Source organism: Geotrypetes seraphini, chromosome 2 (genome assembly GCF_902459505.1).
Source record: "Geotrypetes seraphini chromosome 2, aGeoSer1.1, whole genome shotgun sequence".
NCBI classification, from domain to species: Eukaryota; Metazoa; Chordata; class Amphibia; order Gymnophiona; family Dermophiidae; genus Geotrypetes; species Geotrypetes seraphini.
Genome location: NC_047085.1, coordinates 520,317,366 through 520,335,727, shown reverse-complemented (window position 1 = coordinate 520,335,727; position 18,362 = coordinate 520,317,366). Strand labels below are relative to the sequence as shown.

At 43.0% G+C, this 18,362-nt stretch overlaps 2 protein-coding genes across 2 annotated transcripts in view; both read right to left on the bottom strand.

The window, feature by feature from the left end:
* Positions 1-2,681: 2,681 nt before the first annotated feature.
* LOC117354674 (zinc finger protein 845-like) overlaps positions 2,682-18,362 on the bottom strand; it is a 210,921-nt gene continuing 195,240 nt past the window's right edge. Inside the window, exon 5 of the mRNA XM_033932529.1 lies at positions 2,682-6,378. Within this exon, the coding sequence (XP_033788420.1) occupies positions 3,892-6,378 (2,487 nt within the window). The 3' untranslated portion in view covers positions 2,682-3,891. The remainder of the gene's footprint in view (positions 6,379-18,362) is intronic.
* Positions 10,807-18,362, bottom strand: part of LOC117354683 (zinc finger protein 354C-like) — a 46,007-nt gene continuing 38,451 nt past the window's right edge. The window contains exons 5-6 of the mRNA XM_033932547.1: positions 16,577-16,677; positions 10,807-10,830 (exon numbers count right to left, since the gene is read on the bottom strand). Of these exons, the coding sequence (XP_033788438.1) occupies positions 10,822-10,830; positions 16,577-16,677 (110 nt within the window). The 3' untranslated portion in view covers positions 10,807-10,821. The remainder of the gene's footprint in view (positions 10,831-16,576; positions 16,678-18,362) is intronic.

The following is an 18,362-nucleotide window of genomic DNA, read 5'->3' as shown; positions in this document are numbered from 1 at the left end:
CAGCCTCGAAAAAAGCCAACAGAATGCTGGGCATCATAAAGAGGGGCATAACAACCAGGACGCGGGAAGTCATCATGCCATTGTATCGAGCGATGGTGCGTCCACATCTGGAATACTGCGTTCAGTATTGGTCGCCACACCTCAAGAAGGACATGGCGGTACTTGAGAGAGTCCAAAGGAGAGCAACGAAACTGGTAAAAGGGCTGGAACACTGCCCATATGCCGAGAGGTTGGATAGGCTGGGGCTCTTCTCTCTGGAAAAAAGGAGGCTCAGGGGAGATATGATAGAGACCTTCAAGATCATGAGGGGCATAGAGAGGGTGGATAGGGACAGATTCTTCAGGCTGAAGGGGACAACAGGTACGAGGGGGCATTTGGAGAAACTGAAGGGAGACAGGTTCAAAACAAATGCAAGGAAGTTTTTTTTCACCCAAAGGGTCGTGGACACTTGGAATGCGCTACCGGAGGAAGTGATCAGGCAGAATACGGTACAAGGATTCAAACAGGGATTGGATGGATTTCTGAGGGATAAAGGGATCGTGGGATAGTGAGAGAGGTGCTGGGATGTAACACAAGTATAGAAAGCTAACCATGTAATAAGTATAGAAACCCAATCAGGTCGTGCATGTGCAAGACCGGAGGGTTAGGACTTCGATGGGAAGATAGGACTTCAATGAGAAACCAAGGTGGCAAGGGAGCCCCTTCTGGTGATTCAGACGGGTCGTGACCTGTTTGGGCTGCCGCGGGAGCGGACTGCTGGGCAGGATGGACCTATGGTCTGACCCGGCGGAGGCACTGCTTATGTTCTTAAAAATTATAAAAGCTAGAGGAAATGTTACAGGGAAATAATTAAGCTCTGGAATGTATTCACAGATGATGTGGTAAACAGCAGTTAATGCAGCTGAGTTTCAGTAGCATGGAAATGTTACCAGTACTTGGGTTTCTGGTAGGTATCTGTAACCTGGACTGGTCATTGTGGAAACTGGGCTAGATGGACCACTGGTCTGTCCCAGTATGGCTATTCTTAGGATAGGTGTAATCTATGAGACTCATTCCTCCATCCTATCTAATAATGTTCAAGTCTAGGCATACACGGACACTTATAGATGACCTCGTGGGCATGAAGGAGTTTTCTTGCTCATATATCTCGTTTTTCAAGGTCTTTAAGAGGCCAGCCTACAATACCAAGGCTAAATGAGAGTGCAGGAAAAACGAGTTGATTTATTCTGTGATGTTAATGTACTCTTCAATGTCAGCTTTACTGATATTTTCTTTCAGTGATTTCTGTGTGATAGTTGTTCCTTCCGGCACTCCTAGATATTCATATACACCTTCTTCCTGTATGAATTTTGTGTATCTTTAAAGCTGAGAGATCACTATACCTTTTAGCACATTCTAGTTTCTCTCCAGTATGACTCCTCTCATGTTTAGCGATTAAAACTTTTGCCATGCCTCTCACTCTCAAGGAGCCTCTGAAGTAATTTTGAACTTGTTTGATGACAAAATGTTTTCTCATAATATAAAGATGTAGAATGTTTCTCTCCCATTCAGATTATTCTGCGCATTTTTAGATATCACAGGTTTTATACGCAGTTTTATTTCTATTTGTATTAAATTGTCAAAGGGCCATTTCCTGCCAGGGAGAGTGAGCATTGTCTATGATCTATTTCTATGAGGCTCATCCCTTCTTCAGATCTACTATATACAGTCTAGGCATACTGTAACACACTGATAGCTAGGGTGGTCCCAGAAGCTTGTGGGTTCCTGAACTCCAGGTCCCAGAAGGCTGTGTGTTTCACTGAGCCAGGAGCGGTAGGGGTAGCCCATGAACTCTCTATAACTTATAGCTCTGAGGATGACCTACTGCTGTCCCTTAGAATCCTTGTAAACAGCTTGGTTCTAGGAGCAGAGGAGGGGAAGAGAGTTCAGTCTCTGGAGAAACTAAGAGAAAAGCTGGCGTTGAATATGGGGATTCCCTGTAGAGGCAGACTTCACAAATGGTGAGCTATGTGTCCTAGAAGGCACTAGGCTCTGCTGAGAGTGGAGCGAGAAGGAGGAAGCTCTGAGTGGAGACGAGCAAGAGAGCTAAGCTGTCATAGGCCTGGAAACAGAAAGCCCCAATGGAAAGGTGCTGGGTGAGCCAGAATGTTGGGAGGTTTTCTTGAACTTTGAGCTGTATTTTATGTTTATTAAGTTTTAACCACACTTCGATTTATCAACAGCACGGTGTACAAAATATAGAAAAACAAGCAAAGAAAAGAACGGCATTTAAAATAGGAAAGCAAAGAAAAGTCAAAGCCAAAAAAAAATTGATTAATTAAATACAAGTAATCTATAAATCTAAAAAACTAAAAGCTACTTAATTTTACACCCAGTCTTATAAACGTGGCTACCAAGGAGAATGGAAGGGAGGGAGGAGAGGGCCTGACCAACATAGGAAGATGTGGTGGTGTTCTCCTTCCCCAATTTAGTCTAGGCCTGACTGGAATGGGGTGTAGCAGCTTGTGGCTATTTGCCATGGTACAGAGCTGGACTAGAACGGTTTAAGCATAAAACTGCCCATAGTTTTTGTTCTGCAGTCCTCAGACCATGATGGCCATTCGCAGTAACCATTATCTCTTTCTCTGAGAGATCCCAGGTCCTCTTGAATTCAGAAATAGAGACTGTGTCTGAGTGCCTGGGATAGGCACGTGGGATCTCTCGGAGAGAGAAAGAGATAATGGTTACTGCGGATGGGCCTTTATCTGCCATCATGTTTCTATATGGGTGGAGTCTCAGGGCCGACAAGCAGCAGAACTTTGGGAACTTGCTTTTTTTGGGTGTGGGGAAGTAATGAAGCCTTTTCCTTTATTGTCAAATAATTTTTATTGAGCTAAAGATGTACAGGAAAGGCACAATATATTCAATACAGGTATCACTGAGCTAAAATTTTACAAACCAAATAATAGAACCCCCCCCCTACAAGATCCCACATCTCAGAGTTAGCATTACCAATCAAAGAGAGAACAGGCTGCCAAATAAATAAAGATACTTCAACAATTCAAAATTCTGCAACCAGCCAATGGAGTCAAAGGGATCCAAAAGGTTTTTCCCTTGTAATATGGATTTAGGGGCTGAGGGAAAATGCCTAGCCTGAAGACGTGAGGACTTTGTGATGTGAACTGTTTGGTTGCTGAGGCAAACGTACTAATGTCCAGTTGCACTTAAAGGGAAAGCAGTGGTGAACAAATCCTGGAAATGAGTATAATTGCTTCTGAAGAATTAAAAGATGAAAGAAAGCAAGAGATTTTCTTAATACACCATTCAGCCTGCAAGAATTCTATCAGGCCTTACTGGAGATTATGAGTCCTAGACCCTCCAGAATGCTCAGAGCTGCTCTACATATCTCTAGGTGTCCTAGGCCGTCGCCTAGGTTGCCACAATACACTACGTTAGAGATGACAGATACCAATGCAGGAAATGCCTGTTGAATAATAACCTGTAAACTTATTCTGTAATGTTAATGCACTCTTCAAAATCAGTTTGTCTCCTATAATAATTCTTTATTATATTTTCTCTCAGCAATTTCTGCTTCCTCCACTCCTAGATGTTCATATATACCATCGTTCTGTATCTCCTGTATGAATCTTCTTGCGTATCTTCAAATGTGATTTCCAATAAAAGCTTTTACTACATTCTGGTCAGTACATGGTTTTACTCCAGTATGAATCCGCCTGTGCCTTTCTAAAGCTGAAGGACCACTATATATTATACCACATTCTGGACATGTATATGATATCTCTCCAGTATAAATCCTCTTGTGTTTTCATAAAACTGATTGCTGACTACAGCTTTTCCCACATTCTGAACAGGTATATGGTTTTTCTCCCATATGAATCATCTTGTGTGTTTTTAATCTTGATTGGTATGTGGTTTCTCTCCCGTATGAATCATCTTATGTGTTTTTAAACTTGATTGATGATTAAAACTTTTATTACATTCTGGACACGTATATGGTTTCTCTCCAGTATGAATCCTCTTGTGTGTTTTTAAACTTGATTGCAGATTAAAACTTTTACCACATTCTGGACACGTATATGGTTTCTCGCCAGTATGAATTGTCTTGTGTCTTTTTAAATCTGATAGCCCATTAAACGTTTTACTACATTCTAGACATGTATATGGTTTCTTGCCAGTATGAATCCTCTTGTGTATTTTTAAAGCTGAGGGACCACTATATCTTTTACCACATTCTGGACAAATATGTAGTTTCTTTCCAGTATGAATCTTCTTGTGTGTTTTTAAACTTGATTGCTGATTAAAACTTTTACCACAGTCTGGACACATATATGGTTTCTCTCCAGTATGAATCCTCTTGTGCATTTTTAAAGCTGAGGGACCACTATATCTTTTACCACATTCTGAACAGGTATGTGGTTTCTCTCCAGTATGAATCTTCTTGTGTATTTTTAAACTTGATTGACGATTAAAACTTTTACCACAATCTGGACACATATATGGTTGCTCGCCAGTATGAATCCTCTTGTGTGTTTTTAAACTTGATTGATGACTAAAGCTCTTCCCGCATTCTGAACAGGTATGTGGTTTCTCTCCACTATGAATCCTCTTGTGCTTTTTTAAAGCTGAGGGAAGACGATATCTTTCACCACAATCTGGACAAGTATATGGTTTCTCTCCAGTATGAATCCTTTCATGTTTTTTTAAAGCTGAGGTATCACTATATCTTTTACCACAATCTTGACATATATATGGTTTCTCCCCAGTATGAATTCTCTTGTGTGTTCTTAAATCTGATTGCTGACTAAAGCTTTTCCCACATTCTGAACATGTATATGGTTTCTCTCCAGTATGAATTCTGTAGTGAAGTTTTAAAAGTGATTGCCGATTAAAGCTTTTACTGCATTTTGGACATGTGTAAGGTTTTTCTCCAGTATGAATCCTCTTGTGATTTCTTAAAGCTGAGGGATCACTGTATCTTTTACCACATTCAGAACATATATATGGTTTCTCCCCAGTATGAATTCTCTTGTGTGTTCTTAAATCTGATTGCTGACTAAAGCTTTTCCCACATTCTGAACAGGTATATGGTTTCTCTCCAGTATGAATTCTGTAGTGAAGTTTTAAAAGTGATTGCCGATTAAAGCTTTTCCCACATTCTGAACAGATATACGGCTTCTCTCCAGTATGAATTCTGTAGTGAAGATTTAAAAGTGATTGCTGATTAAAACTTTTTCCACATTCTGAACAGGTATATGGTTTTTCACCAGTATGAATTCTCTTGTGTATTTTTAAACTTAACTGATGATTAAAACTTTTATCACATTCTGGACACGTATATGGTTTCTCTCCTGTATGAATCCTCTTATGCGTTTTTAAACTTGATTGATGATTAAAACTTTTACCACATTCTAGACACATATATGGTTTCTCTCCCGTATGAACCCTCTTGTGCGCTTTTAAACTTGATTGCTGATTAAAACTTTTACCACATTCTGAACATGTATATGGTTTCTCTCCGGTATGAATCCACATGTGCTTTTTTAAAGCTGAAGGAAGTCGATATCTTTCACCACATTCTGGACAAATATATGGTTTCTCTCCAGTATGAATCCACTTGTGCTTTTTTAAAGCTGAGGGATCACTATATCTTTTACCACATTCTAGACAGTTATGTGGTTTTTCTCCTGTATGAATTCTGTAGTGAAGTTTTAAATGTGATTGCCGATTAAAACTTTTACCACATTCTGGACAGGTATATGGTTTCTCTCCAGTATGAATCCTCTTGTAGATTTTTAAAGTTGAGGGATCACTATTTCTTTTACTATTTTCTGGACATGTATATGGTTTCACTCTAGTATGAATCCTCTTGTGTTTTCTTAGTTCTGACTGCTGACTAAAGCTTTTACCACATTCTGGACAGGTATATGGTTTCTCTCCAGTACGAATCCTCTTGTGCATTTTTAAAGCTGAGGGATCACTATTTCTTTTACCATATTCTGCGCATGTATATTGTTTTTCTCCATTATGAATCCTCTTGTGCATTTTTAAACTTGATTGATAATTAAAACTTTTACCACATTCTGGACACGAATATGGTTTCTCTCCAGTATGAATTCTCTTGTGCGTTTTTAAACTTGATTGATGATTAAAACTTTTACCACATTCTGGACACGTATATGGTTTCTCTCCAGTATGAATTCTCTTGTGCGTTTTTAAATTTGATTGATGATTAAAGCTTTTACCACATTCTGAACATGTAAATGGTTTCTCTCCAGTATGGATCCTCTTGTGTTTTCCTAGATCTGACTGTCGACTAAAGCATTTCCCACATTCTGGACATGTATATGGTTTCTCTCCAGTATGAATTCTATAGTGAAGCTTTAAAAGCGATTGCTGACTAAAGCTTTTCCCACATTCTGAACAGATATATGGTTTCTCTCCAGTATGAATTCTGTAATGAAGTTTTAAAAGTGATTGCCCATTAAACCTTTTACCACATTCTGGACAGGTATACTGTTTCTTTCTGGTATGAATCCTCTCATGTTTTCTTAAACTTGATTGGTGATTAAAACGTTTTCCACATTCTGGATATGTAAATGGTCTCTCACTTTCACAGATCCCCTGAAGACATTTTAAACCTGTTTGATGATAAAAAGTTTTGTCATAATATAAAGATGTAGAATGTTTCCCTTTGGATTATTTTGTGCATTTTTATACATGATAAAGAAATGTTTAGCCCAGGTTTTATACCTAATTAGTTTTATTTCTGCTTGTATTTGTTGAATTGTTATGGGTCAATTAGTTAGCCCCAAATCAGTGATGACTGGAAGTTATGTGGGTGTAGCTGGTTTTCAGTGCAGTACCCACATAGCTACCTGGGCACAGTTAAGATGGCTTTTTAAGCAGTCTTACTTGTCCAGTTAGCTATGTGGGTAGCGGCACTGAATGTCGCCACAGTCCATCCGCATAACTTCAGCGTCTGACCTGACTCGACCCTGGCCCCATCCCACCACTGCCTGGATCGTGCTTGGATGGTCAGCGCTGCTACTGCTGCTTGTACGATAGACCGTGTACTAGGGATTGCCACTCTGCTCCTCTTTTTCGGTCTTGAACGCTGCTGAATGGACGTTCCTGAGTACAGGTCACATGACTCAAACATGTCATCTCTACTCTATAAAACTGAATCGGGTCTTGCTCCTTGGGGTGAACTCCTGGGGGAGAATTCTCAGGGGGGGGGGGGGGGACTGGGACTTTGCCTGCTCATGGTTTTTGGTTTTCTTTAAATTCCCTGTGTTGCTTGCTGTTGTTTTCCTCCTCTACAATACACCATCTTTTATCTACTGTGGTCTTCAAAATAGTCGTTCAGTTAAAAAGAAGGCAGACCTTATTACAAGATCTAATAAGAGTTCAACATTCAGGTGTCCGATGCCTCACGGATACTTGGCCGTGACCAGGAGAGGAGATGCTTTTACTACAATGCTGCCCCTCAGGTAATACGGTCTTTGACTGAAATTGCCGGTCTAGAAGAAGAGGGAGACGCCAATTGTAATTTCATCCAAGATTCAGGTGAAGGAGCTATCTGTTGACTCTACTACTGGAATTTTCTTCTCACCCAGCCACCTATGATTAATTTATTGCCGCCCCCTGCCCCCATCTCTGTGCATCTGAATGGGATAAGGTCTATCAAACAATTGCAGATATGGTCACCCATCTCTTATTGTTCTAGGCGACTAATATTCATCTGCCATTTGAATACCCAAATACAAAGCGATGCACATTGGTAACAATGATTTGGGTTAGTTTTCCCAGACATTAGGGGCCAGCTTGGGGGTTAGTGCCCAGGAAAAAGATTTAGGTGTCATCGTAGACAATACGCTGAAACCTTCCACCCAAAGTGTGGCGGCAGCCACAAAAGCAAACAAGATGCTGGGAATTATTAAAGGGATGGTTAATGAAACTGTTACAGTGGCCCTGTATTGGTCGATGGTGCGACCTCACCTTGAATACTGCGTTCAATTCTGGTTGCCATCTCTCAAAAAAGATATAGAAAGCAGAATTAGAAAAAATTCAAAGAAGAATGACCAAGATGATAAATGGGATGGAACGACTAAAAAGGTTACGACTCTTCAACTTAGAAGAGATGGCTGAAGGGAGATATGATTGAAGTCCTGAGTAGTGTAGAATGGTGGATCAATTAAAAGATTAGGGAGCACTCGAAGTTACAGGGAAATACTTTGAAAACCAAAAGGAGGAAAGATTTTTTCACTCAGAAAATAGTTAAGCTCTGGCACACAATGCCAGAGTATGTGGTAAGAGCGCTTAACATATCTTGTTCCAAAAAAGATTTGGACAAGTTTCTGGAGGAAACGTCAAGTTTGCTATTGAAACAGACATAGGAGAAGCCACTGTTTGCCTTGGGATCAATAGCATGGGATATTGCTTCTATTTGGGTTTTTGCCAGGTACTTGTGACCTGGATTGGCAATTGTGAAAACAGGATACAGGCAGTCCCCGCATTACGAACATTCAACTTTTGTTGGACTCGTGCTGACGAATAGTGGTCCTGCTTCTCTCTTCAGTGTCCTAAAGCACCCCCCTCTCCCTCCCACCCGTCTCCCAAGGTACCCCGTTCCCTCCCTCCCTCTTCAGCCAGAGGATGGAAGGAAGGAAAAAGAAGGGAGAGGGCATGAACCTGGGACACAGAACGGAGGAGAGCATAAACTTAAAACATAGAAGAAAGGAGGTAGTGAGGGAAAGATGCTGAGGTGGAGGAGGGAATAGAAAGGGAGAATTGTTGGTCATGGGTGTCTGAGTGAGAGGGAAAGAGATGGTTCACATGGGGAAATGAAGAAAGGAGAATTGTTGGGCATAGGGAGGGAGAAGAATTAATGGATGCGGTGGTGGGAGAGGAGTGAGGTGGATGGGAAAGAGAGATGAGAGGGAGAAATGTTGGATGTGGTGGTGGAGAGGGAACAGATGGAAAGAGGAGCCTCAAGGAAGTGGAGAAGGTGGACAGAATATTAGGATCAGACTTTGGGAGGGAAAAAGAAAGTTTTCCACTACTCTATGCTCAGATGGAAGGCTTCTGGGTCAGAGAAACAAGACCCGCATTACATAGAAACTCAACTTAAGAACTGGGGACTGCCTGTACTGGGCTAGATGGACCATGGATTTGACCAAGTATGGCTATTCTTATGTGGACACAGCATCACGTCCTAGGACCTCCCTCAGATTCTTGTCCCACTTAAGTTTACAACAATTCACGTCTTTTTCAACTGATCATGGGGGTCACACTTTAGATTTAGAAATCTCCCACAGATTATCGAATTTTCACCCTTCCAAATACCCTGGGTCTGATCACTTCCTGGTTCTCTTTGATATTTACCTATCGATTTTGAGCATTGTTCCACCTAACAACAGATATTATTCTTAATGACTCTCACAAGTAGATTCGCTTTGGCTGGATCCCTCTGACACTTTGTCCAGAAAACTTTTCTATTCTTTCATTAGAGGACCAAGCTTCTACTTGGTACACGTCCTTAACTAGTTTTCTGGATGAGGTAACGCCCCTTCAATATGTTCCCACCTCTTTCAATATGTTCCCACCTCTCAGCAAACAAATCCTTGGTATCATCGAGGCTTTCTGATGCTTAAATTACAAGTGTCAAATAAACAATTAACAGTAACTCACACAAAATACTTATCGTGTTTTGTTATCTATATATTTTTAATCTTAGTCATCCTCAAATTAAGCTTTTTATTTTTGACTGTTAGAGCAGTGCATCACAAACTGTTTGCTGTGCCACATCCAGGTGGCGAGAAGCACATCCTGTAGGCAGGCAACCGGCGCCGACAACTTCTTGCCGGCATCTCTCCTCCTCTCTCTGTACCTTCCCTCCTCCGGGATCCATCACCGGCGAAGCGACAGGTTCAGGGTCATGACCGAGGGCCTTCACGCATGCAGGGACATCGATGTGATGTCATGCCCGCGGGCGCTTGGCGCCATTGTGTCAACGTCCACACACTCCCGGCTGCCTTCCAGCCATGGCACCGGGTTTAGTGTGCCTCGGCCCCAAAATGTTTATGAGACACTGGGTTAGAGGCGAGATAGATGACAGAAGCCTATGGGAGACTTTTATAGGTTGCGAGACCTATTCCTGCATTTTGCTGAAGTCAAGGGCTTGTGCAAACTGGTTTCAGTTCAGATGCTGAGATGCTAATGTGCTCTCCTGCTTCCCTCCCAGCCGGTTCTGCTCCAGCCTTAAGATCCTGATGAAGGGTTTCACCCGAAACCAGTTGATCCTATGACTATTCTGGTCTCCTGCAATGCTCATTGACTTCATTTGGCTCGCTTTAAAAAGCTAAGTTGGCTGTGGTTTCATTTTGTATCTTGGGGATTAGGCTGGGGAGGACTCTATGAGTGGGTTTTCAGTTTGATTCACTCTCTCACTAGTTCACTGTTTGTGACTTATTTATTGTTATTAATTCTGCACAGTTGATTTTGCACACTAGGGACGCCCGATGATGGTGTGCAGGCGGGGTGATTCACCTCCGTCTTTGTAAGTGGAAGCGCTGGAGTTTGTTCTCCTGTCGCTAACAACCTCACACTGAGAGCGCCCCTATCCTTCAATTGATATTTGGTACCTGTGTGGTTTGGTTTGTTAGGAGTGATTAGCTGATAGACACACTCATAGAGTCCTTATTGACATTTTTTGCCTCCTTTTTGTATCTTTTTGAGATGCTAATGTGTGGCATGCGAGTGTGTGGATTTCTTGCTGTGAAGTTTCTCAAGGACACCAACCAGTGCTGGAAAGACAATGAGCTAACAGTGCTGAAAGAAAAATGCCAGTCAGCAAGACATTCCATCATCCGGGAACCTAAGAACTGATAAAGTGATGCCAGGCTAATGCGCTCAGGCACTGATACTGATGTACCTGTGTGAAGAATGGAAATTTCAAGAAGAAAGTTCTAGAAGCTATGCCTGTTCAGGGCCCCCCAGGGAAGAATGGAGGCATGGACTAGGAGAGGGTTAGATAGGCAGTTGGTTTTATCCAATAGGGTGGTACATAATAGCCAGGGGAAGGTCTTGCAAGACAAAGAAACCTTCTGTATAAAACCCCCATGCTCTGGCAGAGTTTCTTTAGAGAGACTGCGCCATACTTGCAGAAAAAAAATGCTGGCACTGTTCGTTTGAGGGTTTTTTTCTCTCCATTGTATATGTCCAAACTGATTTATTTCTGATTTGACAAATGCTGCTATAATACTAAATACTAGAATAAAAAGTTATTTGCTTTGGAATATACAATGTAATCTTGTGGGTTTTATTTTTATTTCTGGGGTTTTTCCCTTCACGATGGACCCCTCGGTGAGGTAAAGTAAGCAGCCTTTTACTTCAGAGGGTAGGAAAATCCTCAGATATTGGGGCAATATTTAATGCAAAGAAATACCAGTTTAAGTGTAGGTGGAATAGCTCCAGCTCTAATCATCGGCATAAAACCCTCATATTTCAATAAGGCTATAGCAATCTAGATCAGTGTTCTTCAACCTTTTTACACCTATGGACCGGCGGAAATAAAATAATTATTTCGTGGACCGGCAAACTACTAAGACTGAAATTTTTTTTTAAAAACCATCGCCGCCCCGTCCCCGCAAGCTCGGTCCCACAAACCATCTGATCCCATCCGCACAAGCCTCAAATAGTTATAATTTTATATTGAACATATTTTATTAAAGTATAAAAAGAAACAATATTCTATACAATTGTCATTTTATAAATACAAATAATACAGGGCAAAATCAACAAAACCCCTGTCTCCCCTCCCCTTCACATATATCCCCTCTACTATCAAGAAAACTGAATAAGCCAAATTATTACAGAATGCTACACAAATATCAAGTAACAGAATACCACAGTCACACATGACAGGAATGGTGTTAGGGGAGTGGAACTAGGGCAACTGCCCCCTGGTCAGAGAGAGCCCTAAGCCAGCTGGAAGCTAAAGAAGCACTGCCTGGGCTTTGCACTCCCCAATTATGTCTAGCAAGATACATATTTCAAATCTGATATATTTGAATCACAAGATAGAAATAAAATTATTTTTTCTACCTTTGTCGTCTCTGATTTCTGCTTTCATTGCCTTTTCACTCTCTTCCAGCCAGTGTCTGCCCTAAGAACATAAGAATTGCCACTGCTGGGTCAGACCAGAGGTCCATCATGACCAGCAGTCCGCTCACGCGGCAGCCCTGTGGTCTAAGACCAGCACCCTAACGGAGACTAGCCCTATCAGCGCACATTCTTGTTCAGGAACTTGTCTAACTTTGTCTTGAATCCTTGGAGGGTGTTTTCCCCTATAACAGCCTCTGGAAGAGTATTCCAGCTTTCTACCACAGAACTTCCTTACGTTTGTATGGAATCTATCCCCTTTCAACCTTAGAGAGTGCCCTCTCGTTCTCCCTGCCTTAGCTACTAAGTCTATTCCCTTCAGTACCTTGAATGTTTCTATCATGTCCCCTCTCAATCTCCTCTGCTCAAGGGAGAAGAGGCCCAGTTTCTCTAATCTTTCGCTTACGGCAACTCCTCCAGTCCCTTAACCATTTTAGTTGCTCTTCTCTGGATCCTTTCGAGTAGTACCGTGTCCTTCTTCAAGTACCAGTGCTGGACGCAGTACTCCAGGTGAGGGCGTACCATGGCCCGGTACAGCAGCATGATAACCTTCTCTGTCTCTTCAGTCCAGCATCTGCCCCTTCCATTCACTGTCTGTCTTTCCCTGCCATCTCTCCTCCTGCCCCCCCCACCCCCCAATTTGGTCTAGCATCCATCATCTTCCTTCTGTTCCCCTCATGGTCTGGCATCTCTATCCTTCCCTCCCCCCTGTGGTTTTTAGCATATCTCTCTTCTCATTTCCTACATTCAGATCTGATCATTCTCTGCTCTCTCTTCCCTTTTCTTCTCTGGTCTTCCTTCTCTATTTTCTGCCTCCATCTAAATTAAATTCTTTCTTACTATTTAGTCCCGTTTCCCTCTTTTCACTGTGTCTACACACAGCTTGTCACCCCTTTCCCTCACCCCTCCATTATCTTACTATTTTCTTCCCCCTTTATTTATCTCCTCCTTCCATCCAGTATGTGTTCTTTCCCCACTTCCATTCAGCATCTGCTCTCCCCTCTCAACTGACATCCATCTGCCTTCTGCTCTCTCTCCCTTCTTCTCACTTCCATCATATGTCCCCTTCTCTCTCTCTCTCATCTCCTCCATTCCATCATCTGCCCCTTCTCTCTCTCTCTCCCCCCCAACTTCCATCATCTGCCCCCCTTCCCCTCACCTTTGTGGGTCACTTTCTTTCCCCTGAGGGTGGCTCATGTCACAGGGGAAGCTTTGGCCGAGCAGAACCGCTTGATTGACAGTGGAACTTACTTGATTGATGTCGATGCTGGGGCCCGTTGCCGTTTGAAGGAAGAAAAAAAAAAGGTGGAAAAAAGGGACCTGCAAAGGCGAGAGGAAGGGAAACCTCCAGGACAGCTGCTCTTTGCCCTCCTTCAGCGGCCCAAGAGTTCAGACCAGCAGCGGCAGCGCGGTTTCATGAGGCAGCCTCGGGGCCTTTGATAGCCGGCCCGCTTCGATGATGCGATGTGGGCCGGCCTAGCAAAGGCCCCGAGGCTGCCTTATGAAACCGCGCTAAACTATTGATTAGGGGCAGCTCTGTGCCGAAGTTAAAAGCATACAGAGCTGCCGCTGCTGGTCTGGAGGTGCGGAGACAAGGCAGGAGGCAAACGCGGTGGAAGGCAGGAGTCCCGGCGAAGGCAGGAGTCCCGGCACAGCGACTGCAACAGGAAGTTGCAAGTCAGCTGACGCCGGCCTTTCGTTGCGGCGGGGACCGAATCCTTCGCGGACCGGCAAGATTTTGTTTGCGGACCGGCACCGGTCCGCGGACCGGCGGTTGAAGAACTGTGATCTAGATAATCTTCTTTTCTTCATACATTTAGCTAAATCTTCTTTCTTAAGAACATAAGACTAGCCTTACAGGATCAGACCAACAGGCTAGATGGTCCAGTAGCCCGTCCTCAAAGTACCTAGCAAAACCCCAAAGAGTTGCAGCTTTGCAAGGCTAGGGGACCTCGTGCTGGAGCCACTGCTTGCGGCTTTGACAACAGAACTGTGGCTGGGAGGTGGGAGCCGGGAAAAGGAGGGCTGCATTGGGACAGGAAAGGAGGAAGAGGGTCTGCCTTGGCACAGAAGGGAGAAGGTGGAACACTGAAGGAAGGGAGGGGGCACAAACTTCGGGCAAAGATGGAAGAAAGGAGGGAGGAGCGTGTGGCGCAGTGGTTGGATCTACAGCCTCAGCACCCTGGGGTTGTGGGTTCAAACCCCGCGCTGCTCCTTGTGACCCTGGGCAAATCACTCAGTCCTCCATAGCCCCAGGTACGTTAGATAGATTGTGAGCCCACCGGGACAGATAGGGAAAATGCTTGAGTACCTGATTGTAAAAAACCGCTTAGATAACCTTGATAGGTGGTATATAAAATCCTAATAAACTTGAAACTTGAACATGGGACACAGAATGAACATAAGAACTTAAGCAATGCCTCTGCTGGGTCAGACCTGAGGTCCATCGCGCCCAGCAGTCCGCTCACGTGGCGGCCCAACAGGTCCAGGACCTGTGCAGTGATCCTTTATCTATACCCCTCTATCCCCTTTTCCAGCAGGAAATTGTGCAATCCTTTCTTAACCCTTTCAGGACCATAAGGATCGTAGGCCAATTTTTGTGGTTTTGACGACATTTTTATGGTAAAAAGGGCTTGCAGATGCCAAAAAATTGATTTTTTTTGTGAAATATCATTATTTTTATTTAAAAAAATCACACTTCTGGCTTATGGACAGTGTGGCAAGTGAATCTTCTCGTCAATCTGGCAACGACGCTAATGAATGAATGTCGGAACCAGTTTGTTTACATAAAGGCAGTATCATATGGAATCCGTACATATCAAATTTAGAACTGTAGACTATCCCAATCAAAATTTATAGGATTTTAAAGTTATGGGACAAATATGTCCCTTGGTCCTGAAAGGGTTAAACCCCGTTACCATACTCTGCCCTATAACGTCCTCTGGAAGCGCATTCCAGATGTCCACCACACGTTGGGTAAAGAAGAACTTCCTAGCATTCGTTTTGAATCTGTCCCCTTTCAACTTTTCCGAATGCCCTCTTGTTTTTTTATTTTCTGAAAGTTTGAAGAATCTGTCCCTCTCTACTCTCTCTATGCCCCTCATGATCTTATAAGTTTCTATCATATCCCCTCTAAGTCTCCTCTTCTCCAGGGAAAAGAGACCCAGGTTCTCCAATCTTTCAGCGTATGAAAGGCTTTCCATCCTCTTAATCAGTCGTGTCGCTCTCCTCTGAACTCTCTCGAGTAACGCCATATCCTTCTTAAGGTACGGCGACCAGTACTGGATGCAGTATTCAAGATGCGGACGTACCATTGCCCGGTACAGTGGCAGGATGACTTCTTTCGTTCTGGTTGTAATACCCTTCTTGATTATACCTAGCATTCTATTCGCTCTCTTAGCGGCCACTGCGCACTGTGCCGTCTGCTTCATTGTCATGTCCACTATTACCCCCAAGTCCCTTTCTTGGGTACTCTCAGTCAATACATTGAACTTCATCTGCCATCTCTCAGCCCATTCCCCTAGTTTGTCCAAGTCCCTTTGCAATTCTTCGCATTCCTCCTTCGTCCGAGCTCCATTAAATAGTTTGGTGTCGTCCGCAAATTTTATTATCTCACACTTCGTTCCTGTTTCTAGATCATTTATGAATATATTAAAAAGCAGCGGCCCGAGCACCGAGCCCTGTGGAACACCACTCGTGACCTTCCTCCAGTCCGAGTAGTGGCCCTTCACTCCTACCCTCTGTTTCCTACCCTCTAACCAGTTTCTGATCCATCTATGGAATGAGGATGGGGACATGAACTTGGGACACAGGATGGATGAATGGAAGAAGTGAGGGAAAAAGATGCTGAGGTGGGGAGGGAATAGAAAGAGGTGAATTGTTGGGCTTAGGGGAAAAAAATATTGGACATGGTGGTGGGAGAGGCGTGAAGTACAGATGCATGGGGAAGAGAGATGAGAGGGAGAAATGTTGGATGTGGTGGTAGGGGGGATAGTGGGACAGATGAAGACTAAAAATAAGTGTAAACCTATATTTTCTTTCTATTTAAACTACAATACTTTATTTTGAGGAACATTTCTTTAATGTTTACTGTGTACTGTACAGGATCTGAGATACATACAAATTCAACCTAAGAACTCGTTCTTAACATGGGGACTGCTTGTATCTGACATTTTTTGGCTGCTGATCACAAAAATCATGTTTAAAATTACGTATCACATACCGTTTTAACAAAAAAGTACATGTTTATAGTTTCTTGTTATACTTTCAGGCTAATGCAATTAATTCTTAGACTAATTCTTAATATAAATAATAATCGTTTATTTTTATATACCGCCACACCATCAGTTTGTGGCGGTTCACAATAATAATGCACTAGGCATTAAAAGTACAAAGCCTATTGCTCACGTTATACCTTGCTAGGCATGTCCAGGCGTACATTCAGGGCAGGTTGCGTAACGTCCATGGAAATGAAGCAGTTTGGGCATGGTTGTACATGGGTTTGATGGATGCTGCCTGAAACAGAAACATAGAATATGATGGCAGAAAAGAGCCACTGGCCCAAGTCTGCCCACTCTAAGGACCCTCCCCCCTAAGCACTTCCACGAAGTGAACCCACATGCTTATCCCATTTTTTCTTAAAATCGAGCACGTTGCTTGCCTTAATTACCTGAAGTGGAAGATCATTCCAACGATCGACCACCCTTTCAGTGAAGAAATACTTCCTAGTGTTGCTATGAAATCTCCCATCCCTGAGTTTCAAAGGATGCCCTCTTGTTGCCGTAGGTCCTGTAAGGAAAAAGATATCTTCTTCTACCTCAATACGGCCAGTTACATATTTGAACGTCTCTATCATATCTCCCCTCTCTCTGCGTTCCTCGAGAGCGTATAGCTGCAACTTACCTAGACGTTTCTCATATGGGAGATCCTTGAGTCCTGAGACCATCCTGGTGGCCATTCGCTGAACCGACTCCACTCTCAGCACATCCTTTTGATAATGTGGCTTCCAAAATTGAACACAATATTCCAGATGAGGTCTCACTATGGACCTGTTCCGTCATTGCAGCAGTGGCTCGGGGAAAATTTTGGGCGTTGCTGGATTTAACAGAAGCTTACACTGGACAACAAATTTTTCCAAAAGCTTTGCTTCCTTAAAACAAACTGGTGATTATGATAGACCCCTTCAAAATAAACACAAATATACTTTCCCACTGAATTTTGAAAAACACAATGGTATCTTTAATTGACTATAACATGTTTTAATGCACAAGTTTTTGATACGCTGTGATAGTTTGCTGTGGCTGAAAGTGTTTTCCTGTTGATTTTCGTTTGTACTCAGTGTCTGGTGCATCTTGTTGCAGTGTCCAACAATAGTCAACCAGCATTGATGGATTCCAGTTGCTCTGATATTTTTTTTCCATAATGACAATGTCCTAGTGGAACCAGATTTGTTTGCTCTACAGATATGAGCTTTATATTGCCAAAAAAATCCAACTCTTATTTCTTTAAACAAGAAATAAGAACATAAGAACATAAGCAGTGCCTCTGCCGGGTCAGACCACAGGTCCATCCCGCCCAGCAGTCCGCTCCCGCGTCGGCCCAAACAGGTCACGACCTGTCTGTATCACCAGAAGGGGCTCCCTTGCCACCTTGGTTTCTCATTTAAGTCCTGTCTTCCTATCGAAGTCCTAACCCTCCGGTCTTGCACATGCACGACCTGGTTTGGTTTCTATACTCATTACCTGGTTAGCTTTCTATACTTGTGTTACATCCCAGCTCCTCCCTCAGTATCCCACGATCCCTTTATCCTTCAGGAATCCGTCCAATCCCTGTTTGAATCCCTGTACCGTACTCTGCCTGATCACTTCCTCCGGTAGCGCATTCCAAGTGTCCACGACCCTTTGGACTCTACAGTCACATGACCTAATGTCTAGTCTAATTCTTTCCGGTGATGTATGCATCTTTTATTTCTGTTCACTGTTATTTGTTTATATTATATTTTATTGTTGGTTTAAATAAACTAAGACTTCCAGAGGTATTACTTATCTCTGCTCATCTCTTGATCTCATTGATATCTGGCGCACTTTGCATCCTGGAGAGAGAGATTATACTCACCTTTCCCAGGCCCATGGCACACAGTCTCGGATTGATTATTGGCTACTTTCGAAAAGCCTGTTCTCTAATACTCATTCCGCTGGGAT